This window comes from Thermobia domestica, chromosome 11 (assembly GCF_964235325.1).
Source record: "Thermobia domestica chromosome 11, izTheDome1.hap1.1, whole genome shotgun sequence".
Taxonomy (NCBI): Eukaryota; Metazoa; Arthropoda; class Insecta; order Zygentoma; family Lepismatidae; genus Thermobia; species Thermobia domestica.
This window is the reverse complement of record NC_137464.1, coordinates 136,738,997-136,751,472: the sequence shown is the minus strand read 5'-3', so window position 1 is coordinate 136,751,472 and position 12,476 is coordinate 136,738,997. Positions and strand designations below refer to the sequence as shown.

At 36.7% G+C, this 12,476-nt stretch overlaps 1 protein-coding gene across 2 annotated transcripts in view; it reads right to left on the bottom strand.

Annotated features, from left to right (window-relative positions):
• Positions 1-12,476, bottom strand: part of LOC145663671 (uncharacterized) — a 1,057,537-nt gene that overhangs the window by 632,103 nt on the left and 412,958 nt on the right. For both annotated transcript variants that reach the window (XM_081729768.1, XM_081729769.1), the window contains exon 5: positions 7,871-7,973. In XM_081729768.1, coding sequence (XP_081585894.1) covers positions 7,871-7,973 — 103 coding nt within the window. The remainder of the gene's footprint in view (positions 1-7,870; positions 7,974-12,476) is intronic.

Below are 12,476 nucleotides of genomic sequence, written 5' to 3'. Positions count from 1 at the left end.
AAGCTTGTTCTGTTAGACTTTGCTTATCAAAAGATTTTTAAAACTGCCTTATGCCCCAAAATCTGAAATCCATAGTGAGGATGATCCCTCCTATCTCACTGACGCTTGTCTAGCGGCTGTCATATGAAGCTATCCCACGCCCTTTTGTATGGTTTTAGTTACATGTGTTTTGGACCCTTGACTGCGAAAATGTTACGTTTTGAAATATAATTCATTTGCTGAGCAAAACTGAACTTCATTGAAAATGGATTTGGATCCATTGTGCTCCGAACCCCCAAATATAACCTTTCTTCAATAAATTATTGACTCAAAAATAACCAATTACATACGCTTGCAGAAAAGTTAGCACAGCCTGAAGTGTGCTTTAAACATTACTTTTCGAAAATTTATTATTTTAAAATAATTTTATTTGCATCAGCGTTCTCAAATTAAAATCAAATTTTTGCAACAAAAATCTCACCTGCGTCTACGAAACGCGAGCTTAGCCCCTAAAGGCAAAACTAGAAATGACTTGCTTTAGGACTAAAATTACCACACAACCGTATTTCTGGTAAAATTCTAGCCTTCAGACATGTAACATGATTCCCTTCGCATTTAAAATTTCGAATACTAATCAAAGATGTCCGCCATGATGCTTAACAGCACCATCTGATGTCAGACCACTTCCAAGATTCATCAACCCGTTCTCAATACACAATATTCTCCCTCAACCCGTTCTCAATACACAAGGATGCTGAGGACTTTTGTTTTGTCATGTATATTGATAGATTGTGTAAAATCTCCAAAGCAGGTAGATCTTAAATTCTACCTAAAAAGCTTATTATAACCAAGAAAGTACTTACGAGAGTCACTGGTAAGAAGGTGTAATAAAAGGGGATCGTGATATGAAATAAGTTGAGAATTACTAAAGTATACTGAAATATTCTGTACCCACCACTGTGTAGTCTTAACGTGAAAAAAAATATTTCTGTAAATGAAAAGATTAGTTGCAAAAGCAAAAAAGTCTTAATAAATACTTCATTACACGATTTTGAAAAATGTTTAAAATCATGTTTTAAACTGTTCACCATGTTTAACACATGTTTTTTTTAAAAAACGCGTTTAAAACATTTCGAACACTTTATCATGTTTTAAACATATGTTTTGTTCTTTTTTAAAAAGAAACTGTACTTTTCCAACCCTGCTATCCAGGGACTATGCTATATAATCATTATGGAAGTCATGCATTCTGGTTTACAGGTTGGTTTTGTGCTTCTTTTACTGAATGTATAAGATGGGAGCCTAATTGTCTTTCTGCTCTCTCTCTCGCCGCTTACTATTTTCAGGAAAATGTTGGACTACTAACATATCAAAGTACTTATCAACAATTTTGTTAGCAGATATTTCATCAACTAGTCTCTTTTGATTCAATTCTAATACAACCGGCAAATTCTTCGTCCACATCCTCATCGGAATTCGTTTTAGGATTGTGTTCTCCGTTCATCCAACTTATCTACAAACTCAGAAAGGGATGGATGAGGACAGGACTTAGTAAGTCAAAAGGGTTAACACAGATAGCAATTCTTTAAGCCAATGGGGGTTGAAACCCGAAGAAAATATGTCTTTCTAATGCATGTCCACTTTTATTAAGTATTCCTCTTGGAATAATCCTTTCAAATATTATATTAGCAAAACTGACCCCATACGCAGATGAAAATATTGGAGATTATTAGTGCGGATTTAGACGAAATGGATCAACTATCGACCAAATATTTAACATTCGCCTAATACTCGAAAAAAAGTAGGAATACAATACACCGGTACATCAACTATTTATTGATTTTAGAAAGGCGTACAACTCGGTTAGGAGAGAAACATTATACAACGTTCTTACAGAACCTGGAATACCGAGAAAGCTAATTAGATTAATTAAGATATGTTTAAATGAATCCTAAAGTGAAGTCCGGGTAGGAACATTTTTGTCCACGAGCTTTCACGTCGAAAATGGCCTGAAACAAGGAGAAGCGTTGTCGCCATTATTATTTAACTTTGTTCTTGAATACGCTATAAGGAAAATCAAAGATAGCAACCACGGCCTAGAGTTGAACGGTATTCACCAGGTTATAGCATATGGTGATGATGTAAATTTAATAGGGGATGATAGGAGAACAATAGAAAGAAATGCAGAGATCTTATTAAACGCTTGCAGGGACATGGGTTTAGAAGTAAATGCAGAGAAAACTAAATACATGGAAGTGCGTTGGGACCGCAATACAGCAAATTATGGATGCGTTAAAATATTAAACGATACTTTTGATAAAGTAGATAGTTTCAAATATCTAGGATCAATGTTAACATACAAAAATCATATTCACGAAAAAAATAAATGTCGACTGAAAGCAGGGAATTCGTGTTACTATTCGGTTCAAAATCTCTTGTCGTCGCGAATTCTATCGAGGAATTTGAAGCTTAAAATATACTAAGCGATAATCATGCCTGTTGTTCTGTATGGTTGCGAAACATGGTCGCTTACTCTGAGGGAAGAACATAGACTGAAAGTATTTGAGAACAGGATCCTGAGACGAATATTCGGACCCAAGAGGAACGGGAATGGTGAATGGCGGAAACTTCATAACGAGGAACTACATAATTTATATGGTTTACCCAACATTGTTAGGGTCGTCAAGTCTAGGAGGCTTAGGTGGGCAGGTCATGTAGCTAGAATGGAAGAAAGTAGAAACGCTTTCAAAGTCTTGAGTGGAAGACCAATCGGAAAACGACTAATAGGAAGACCTAGGCGCAGACGGGAGGACAATATTAAGATGGATCTCGCAGATATTGGAATACAAAGTAGAAACTGGACGCAGTTAGCTAAGGACAGGAGTCAGTCGAGAACTTTTGTGAACGCGGCATTGAACCTCCGGGTTCCATGGGCCATAGAGTTAGTTAGTTAGTTAGTTATGCCTCTTGGAATGCTAATTGATCATCATAAGACAACCCAATATCATAGAGGAGTACTGTAATTCATTTGAGTTTTGGTTCACTGTTACTGTTAAGCAACTTCTATCTGTTCCTAAGGATGAATTGATAGATTTAGTAATAATCTTCTACTGATCTGGGAGTCTGAAACTTTAGAATAATTGTTTCAATTTGTCCACTAGTATGCAATATGTGTTTGCCAGCCATGATTTCCTGGGGGAAGAAAAACTGCTGTCCTCACCTGTGGAGTAAAATTCGTAATAGTAGAATCGCCTAACTCCTGATTTTTCATGACAACTCTAGAGGCATTTACAGTATAATCAGTATAACCTCCTCTTTATCCGACTTACGTACGTCGGCCTTACTCTCATCAGTACCTTTGTATCTAGGCAAATAGGGCAAGGGTTTTGGAAGTGTCAGAGATTTTGCTGTGGTTTTAGTGATATTTTAGCATTTTCTTCAGGACTGGTAGCTACTGCCAGTCGAGTTTGATCGTGAAGAGTCCCGGTTGAAGCTTTTTTCTGCTCTGGATTCGTATACTTTCTGAACAGTAACATCTTCCTTTTCCATGGAGGCCTCGGTTTGTATCTCAACGTCAAATTTGTCCATTACGGTATCTCTAGCTAACATATCCTCGTGAGGAGGTTCGATCTGCTTGAAAAATTATGACTAATTTCTCTCTCTCGTGGTCTATTTTACGAACCACTGTGTCTTGCACTTTCTTCTTTTTCATGTCTCTAACCATGGAACGAACTAAGGTCTTTATTACTGGTGGCAGATCTATTTGTAATGATTTCTTAATTTGGACTACGATTTCATCATCTTTACTCTGACTCGAGAAATACGAGTCTTTTTTCCTGTATTCATCTTCAGCGTCCTTTCTTGATGGCTGAAGTTCGATACTGATGTTGGCATTATAAAGCTCCGCGTCTGTATTAATGTATATAGGTTCATTATTGATGTTAGCGTAGAGAGGTGCTGGCTTGGAAAATAGATTGCTACTGGCCTTTCAGGCTCATGCGAAGATTTACTTCCCCCTTTATTACGAAATGGTTAAGTTTCACTGGAGGCATCACGTGAGCTATTATATATTATATATTCATAAATTTTTGCAAATGAAGATAGGATTTCAATTGGTCTAAGGATTTCTATATTTTTAGCATTGACAGTTTTTGGAATAGGACATATCAAACTTTCTTTCCACTGATTTGGAAAAACATTACGTTTTACCTACATTTTTATAAGAATATGTCTCGGATGTTGTATATCAATAGTTCCCTTCATTATGTAGGATGGGATACCATCAGGACAACAGATTTCAACCATTTAACAGCATTTACGATTTCAGGCATTGTTATTTCAGTAATTTGGAAATTTTCGGTCGATTGAAGTTCTTGTACATTCGTATGACATTAGACGTTCTGTGTTACAATTCGCAGGTTCATAACTCTACACAGACTTAAAATCATGTCCAAACATTGGTAATATTATGTTAAACCATAAAAGTAATACCACAAAAATGTGCTAATACCAGGTTAAACTATAAAGGTAAAAAATAGAAGTCTATCGGTTTTTCACCCACCACCTTCGAACGTCGATATATTACCTAAGGCTTACCTAGTAGATCAAAAATACTGGTAGTCGTCCTCAGCATCGACGACCTTCTGCTAACGTTCTGGAAGGCCATGGATGCCATCGCGGTAGAACGTGGTGGACCGTGAAGCAAAGAAAGTTTCAAATGCATTTTGCACCTCTACTAAGAATTTGAATTGGCGTCCTCTAAAGTGATTGTTCAAGGAATTGAACAGGTGATAATCGAACGGTGCAATGTCCGGGGAGTATGGCAGATGCAATAATGCTTCCCATCCAAGGCGTAGAATGGTGTCCCGGCTCATTCTAGCCACGTGGGGCTTAGCGTTGTCCTATAACAGGAGGACCCTTTGCGATTCGGAAGTGCTGGCTCCAGATTTTGTGTTTTTCTTGAACACGGCCCAACTACTAACAGTACACAGTTGCATTGATGCTCTGATCATCTGCTAGCATTTCCCGATGCACGATGCCGCAAACACTCCACCAAACAGACAGGAGGACCTTCTTCTAGTTCAGTGCTGGTTTCAGCTGTTTTGAAACCGCTTCATGGGATGTTAACCAATGATGAAGGCGCCGTGGAGCTTCTAACAGGACCCATTTCTCATCACATGTCAACATCCTGTCCAGAAATAGCTGCTTCCTCAGACAAGACAGGAAAGAAACATAGGCTGCCTTCTATTATCATAAGGGGTCAATTTGTAGTACTTCCCAAGTTGGTCGAAGTGCTGCCGAATGTATTTTTTTCATTCACATGCCATTGTAGTTCCAGTTCCTCAGATGTGTGGCCACTGTTCGCCTGAATTGCTGCCTGAAGATCTTCATTATCTACATGTGTTGCTCGTCCGGCACGTGGTGCGTCTTCGAGTGTTTCGTCACCGTCCTTAAATATTTTAAACCAAAGCACTGTCTACGTGGTCACGACTCTCTCACCAAACGTCTGGAATATTATCCGCCCCGCTGCAGCGGCGTTTGATCCCAGTTTGAGCTCGTACAGCATACACGCCCTGATGACACTCTGTGGAGGTCCCATGTTTACTCTGTCCTTACGCAATTTCATGGTGTAACTGATCTTGCACAACTAGGTAATGTGTTGGCTATAGCCACATCAACAACTGGCCTTCACCTTATCTCCATTCGCATTCAACTCACGGTGTAAGGACCAATTGAACATAGACCTCCACAGAAAGCGACGAACTTTCTTGGTTACTTTTATACTATTACTTATTTTCCAAACATCCTCATGGCTGGTCTAGTGGTTATCGTGTTTGTCTGTGTTGCATATGATCTCGGGTTCAATTCTCGGTGGGAGAGCACAAGGTCTTAATTTTCTCATATACGCTTGCATTAATCGCCCATCTCAAGCCTAAAGGGCATAACCAACGAACGTTAAACTAATAAGTTTCATTTCCTTTTTAAGAAGTTTGACTTACGAAGACTATTTTATATATTTACCTTTTGTGTGCAAGTCTCCATCTCTCCACAAAATATAAAAACTCATGAAATACTTGAGCGATCTCCAAGAAATTTGGTCAGGATATAAAAGTGAAAAGTTAAGGATCAACTTCTTCGAAGGAGATAATACCGAGAATCGCAGTAATAAGATCACTACAGAACAAAAATATTAATGGATAACAAGAAGTGGTATTTTATCATTGATTAAGGTCTTAAAAGTCCCTTTTATTTTCATCCTTCTTCTTTACTAAACCCGGAACTGGCAGTAATCTATTACAATCTCCGGTTTCGATATTGATCTACATAGAGTAAAAATGATAAGAGATAGCGAGAAGCGTTTCTCGGAACCGAGTTAATATTGTAACAAAAGATACCATATGCACCCGTAACTCTCTATTCAATCTGGAAGTTTCAGAAATCATACACTTTCGGTTCCAATATTGATTACTATAAAGTAAAAACAGTAATTAATAGAGACAAGCAAGCAGTTTTCGGCAAGCAATTAAGCATGCCAAGAAATAAATTCCACGTCCACTCTTATCTATCTACTAAAGTAGAAAATAGTATGAATCTAACACTACGTCCGGCAAATAATAAACTTGAAATACCATACTTAACACCATACAAGGCAAACTCGTTTACGTGTTGTACACACGACACTGCTTCTTCTTATTTACCTAATATTAAAATTGAATTATCAATTTGATATAATAATTCACGCTATAGGACTTTATTGCAAAATTTTGATTAGTTGAAAACTATATCTTAACCTTGCGTTAGGCGCGTACGTTTCTGTTGCAAGGCCCATTTTTTTCTTGAAATATACAGTCTCTACTAATACTAAAAGTCACTTCAAGGATCAAATGCTAATGTTAAATTTTTTTTATGAAACTGGAACTCGCCAATGAAACCCGAATTCGACACACTTCACCTGGTTTCGACAGTTGCGGTATCTGAATTCGACACCTTCAATTATATCCATGTAAAACATTAAGCCGGCATTATTAGTAGTAGTAATCTCTTCTCAGCTTCAAATATTGCTTTATTATTATGCAGAAACTATCAGACGGGCAAAAGAACACAACTTATATTTTCTGAACTGAGTAGTTACTTCTATGATCCTCAATTCGACATGCAGGAACCTGATTTCGACATTCCATGTCGGACTGAGGTTACAACTATCGGAGAATTATGCAACAAATAGCTTTATGAAAGACTTTGAACATACTTGTACGTTTAGATATTGAGTTAAAATTATATTTGCACTACTGAGCATGAATTCGACCACCTTGTCGAAATCCGGTTCATGTTACAAATAAAGGCTCGTGTTTTCGACAACCCCCCGTTCATGTTACATCACAACCTTTGTACTCACAGAAGAAAACAAAACGCACTGATTGAAACTCCTTTACAACATTAAAGTACCACTATTTGCTTGAAGCAAACCTAACTTTAATAAAAGTCTTCCGAAAATAACCTGCCGTCTTATGATTTTCGTAGGATTATGTGTTTTTTCTCGAAGAGTGTATCACACACACAACAATGCACTTCTTTTCTCCATGTGTATGACTCATCTACTGTAACCGTGCTTTTGACACAAGAAAAGACACTCCCATAATGTTGCCAGTTCTATGCACGATTGCAGGGATGACATCTTACGCTTGTTTCACAACATTTAAGCACAGGTATGTCGAATTCGGGTGCCTGTCGAATTCAGGCGCGTTTACCTTATATATATATATTAAGATTATATATGTATTTGTGTTACAGTTTCGGCTATGTAACACAAATATATCATGGAAAAAACCTTGTAACAAACCACAGGTTAGGCTACAAGACATTGAATCAATGAGATATTTTTTATAAATACCTGGAATGTTGATTTCAGAATGTGTTTGAGCCCACCAGATGGTCGCAGATGTAGTTTCATCCTTAGCTGTTATAGTGACCTTGAGATCCATTATAATGGGAATCTGCAATAAAATAAATATTTTTTGAATCTATCTAACGGAAGTGACAAAAATAGGATACACACTCATTATACAAAGATTATTTACCTTGTCTTTATGTTCCCGCACGGAATTTTTTCGTGCCCTTTACATTTTATAAGATCCCTTCAGTTTATCTATATTACCAATGTTAGGAGTCTCAGTGCTCTAAATTTGAGCCTGTGCTTCGTTTTAAAAAAGGAATTGCTGGGAATAGCCCATGAGTAGGTTTTATTCTTCATTTAGAGAATTAGCAAGAAAATGTTGATATTTTATACTGAATCATACTCCTTTTATGGATATTGGATTTTCTTGTGTTTTTTTTTCATCTTTTCTCTCTTGTTTAAATTGTATTTACGTTCTCTGTTAGAGTCTGATTTATAGTGAGGGCAGCTGTAGGGAAGTTATGGAATCCTATCAGGGGTGTAGCCAAGGGGGAGCCATTGGGGCCAGGCCCCCCAAATGGATTCCAGCCCCCCCCAAAATTACCAGCTTTTATAACATAATAGAAAAATTATCTCGCTTCACTCATTTAAAAGTAACAAAGTTTATTGACAATTAATAATTTATGGTAAAATAGTATGGAGAAATATTATTTTTCCATATTGATCGAAAAATAGTATAGTATCTCTTCCTTATACCGATCGAAAAATAGGATACTTTTTGTGACAGCAGATTACACAATTTACGGCGATTTATATTTATATTTGATACGGATGTTTATTTTAATCAATTTAATACCATAAGATCTTTAGGAAGCTAAGATTGATAATCATGCGGAGTATCATTTCAATTGGTTCAGCAGTTATCGGGTGATGCTATCAGATAGAAATTCACATTCGTTTTTATATAATACGATGCAATATATCATGATTTTGGAGAAGCAGGATATTTCCCCAATGAACAATACTCCGAATGGATAAATCCCACAAAGCACATCGCCAAGTAACTGGATTGTATAGTAAACAGGAAAAGAAGTATTTATGAAGATCAATCAATAAATCAAAAGTAATTAAAACAAGAGACGAAGTCATTACTCAGAGGAAGATTTGAATAAAGTAAGGTACAAGTTAAGTACCGCATACTAATTCCAAACCGAAAAGGTTGTTCATTCTGTGAAGATCAGGGAGATGTAGGACAAAAAGATTTAATACCTAGGTAAGTCGTACATACTCTTACCCAGTGGGTAAGATAATGTTTGTAATTGATTTTGATTTTGATTGGGTATTGATTTTGATTAATTCTAGTCAGGTGCTATCTGTAGAAAATTAATATTTTGTTTTTATGTGCTGAAGTTTAACATTCCTCTTCTGCATCGAGGTTGTATAAGACATAGACCTACAGTTTAGAGTGGAACCCAAACCATAGTAATATATCTGAATTTTAATGCTTTCCCACTGACGTAAAATATGAATATTTGTCATATTTATTAGATAGTTACCAATTGGATTACAGAGCAAGGGATTCTGTATACAATGTATTTCAAAACAACACAGATAACGTTTGAGAGCTGTTTCCTGACACCAAGATAAGACAAAAAGTACAGGGAACTTGGATGTTGAAATATTCCTTTCGGCGCTTGACCAGCCGAAAAGTTATCGGAAAAATTCAGAAACGGGCAACAGCTCGAAAACTTCATGTCAAATCGAAGTCGGATAAAAGTGAATATCCAGGCTCCATTAATACACAATTGGAAGTATCTAGGGGCGGCACAAGGGTGACCTCTAAAGAAAAAGAATTCCTTGGGTATTTTATCAAAATTTGGATAACGGAAATAAATAACAATCAAATAATAACTAAAAAATCATAGTACATTGTTTGTTAGAACTAGGGATGGAAAATGAACCGGTTCTTGCGAAAACGCTCCTGACTGCTTCCTGAACTGGTTCCGGATTATGGCTGTTGTTCAAGAACTGGTTCAGGAACCATTCTGTTTTTTGAGGAAGTGGTTTCCGAACCGGTTATGAGATGTTAAGGGCAGACAAGAGCGGTTCTTCAACCGGTTCTGAGGCATCAAGAAAATGAAGAACGGGTTCTGAGATGTTAGGGAAAGGATCGAACCGGTTCTGAGTTTCGCCTTTTGTTCAAAAACCGTTTTCATACGAAGTGGTTTACGGCTCATCTCTGAAAGTTGAGACAGGAGCGTTTCTTGAACAAGTTCTGATATCATAGGAAATCTTCAAACCGGTTCTGACAGCGGTTCTTACATGTTTGTGAGATATATATATCGAAAAAAAAAATATGAACTCAGTGATACTGATACTAGATTTCGGTATGTATACATTTATGAGTGACAGGGCTTCTTTTCAAATATTCCACTGAATGTGATTTGTATAATATTGACATTATGCATCTGAGAATCATTCTTTGCTTTATTACATTTTCCTTCTTTCTTTCTTCTTTTCTTTTTGCACTATACATTCTGGACATGATCTTATATTAGAGCTTTATCACAAATTTACCTTTCTCAAATTACTGTACTTGTCTTTTCGTTAGTATTGTGGGTCTAACATTTGATTATTATTTAATCTATTTTAAAGTAATCTTAGTTTGTTCTATTCTGTTTCTTTAATTCTATATTATCACATATAATAATATGTGGTTAGCTAACGTATGTATTTTAATTACAACCATTATATTATACTATTGCACATAAATATATCATATATATATTTGTACGTAAACATAAACAGTGCGCCTTCTATAACTGGAGTTATATAGTCGACTGAGGGAATAATTAAGAAACTAACTAATGAAATAAATAAAGAAATCAGTCCATTTTTGCCTAGAGAGGAAACAACGCAAGATAGCATTCACTCTGATTACCTCTGATGACAAGCATGTTAAAAACTTATGTACGGTCAATTGATCATTCTGTTTGGTTGCACATAAAACTAATATCATTCACCACAAAAATAAATAAATAAATAAATAAAAAATAAAAAAAAATAATAGAAAGACGGTAACCCTACATGACTGAAGCTTACTTGGTAGACGCGTTGTATTCTTCGTTTAGTCTCACTACTTTCGTATTTCGATGGGCTTCTACACACACACACACACACACACAACACACACACACACACACACACACACACACACACAAATGAAATCAAAAGTACTGCAGGTTCATGAAACACTTATTCAAATGTTTTTCTTGCATTTTCATTAGCATTTCTCAAATACCTAGCTCTAATAGCAGAGAATATCTTGGTGACGTCCGTGAATATCCCATGAACGTCACGACTTAGATAAAAGGTCCCAGGCATGTACCCATATTAGGAACCTATAAAATTCTGTGAACAGCAAATGCACCCAGGGGTTCCATCATGGGTCCCGGGAACTATCTTGGAAAGGGAGTGGGTGGATAAGTATAGTGATATAGCCCCAGATGACTCTTGGGACGACAAGTGGGTGGTATGTAGGTACCCCCAAAACACATTAATCCCTCACGTTCCAAACTTTAACTCTCATTGGTTCATGAGAAAAGGCGCAAAATAGAAAAGTGGGATTATTTTATTTCTCAAGAATGGCTCGACCGATTTTGTTCAGACTTGGATGTATGTATAGGTGTATACAAGGGCTTTCTCTGAAAAATTAACAGCTTCCCCGACCATTTTCCCCCTCAAAATACTTCGATTCAATATTTTGAGCCAATTTTGACGTATGATGGTCTGCGAGCACAATTATGAAAAAAATATTTTAGATTTCGCTTTAACCCTACAATCACATATACTTTTCTAAAATTGTATCATGGGTACGCCATGGTCAAAATTAGTCAAAACCAACCATACCACACCTAAAAGAGGGCAATTGCAAAACGAACAGCTATTGAAGTAGCTTTAGCATATTTGCTACGTGAATGAATGAGAAATCACACCTGAAGTGCCAAATTTACTGAGGCCCCATTTGATGGTCTGTGGCGCCTCATCAACAGTTTGGGACACAGTAATATTGTTGATGTTTAACAATTTATTTGGGAATGAACATCTTTATCGCTTTAAAACAAGCACGAAACAATGAATCTTTGTGGTTTTGTGAATTTGTCGCGAAAAAAAGGAATACCGACAGCAAGAAGCGTCTGTTGTGATTTTTTGGGGGGCAAGAGCCCCCATCTACATAAGAAGTGTACTTTTATATTAGCAAAATCAATGGATTAAAATATAGACCCTATAAAACATATTGAGGACAAAGGTAATGAAGTTTCTATGCCTGCATTAAAATGCATACATCAAAATTGTCCACTGCAGCAATTCTATAATACAGGCCGATACTAGCTATCATTTCAGTGTCAAATATTTCATCCAACAGACGATACTTTTCTTTCAGCATTCCATGTGTAGCTTCAACTGCCCAACGAATTCTTGTAACAAATCTGTATCCAACTGTACAAATGGATTGCGAACAGTTGGCTCCTGCTCCCATGTTGTAGCCATTATTATTACCTTAGTTATGGAAGATATTTGTCGAGAATCCCGATACCAGCAC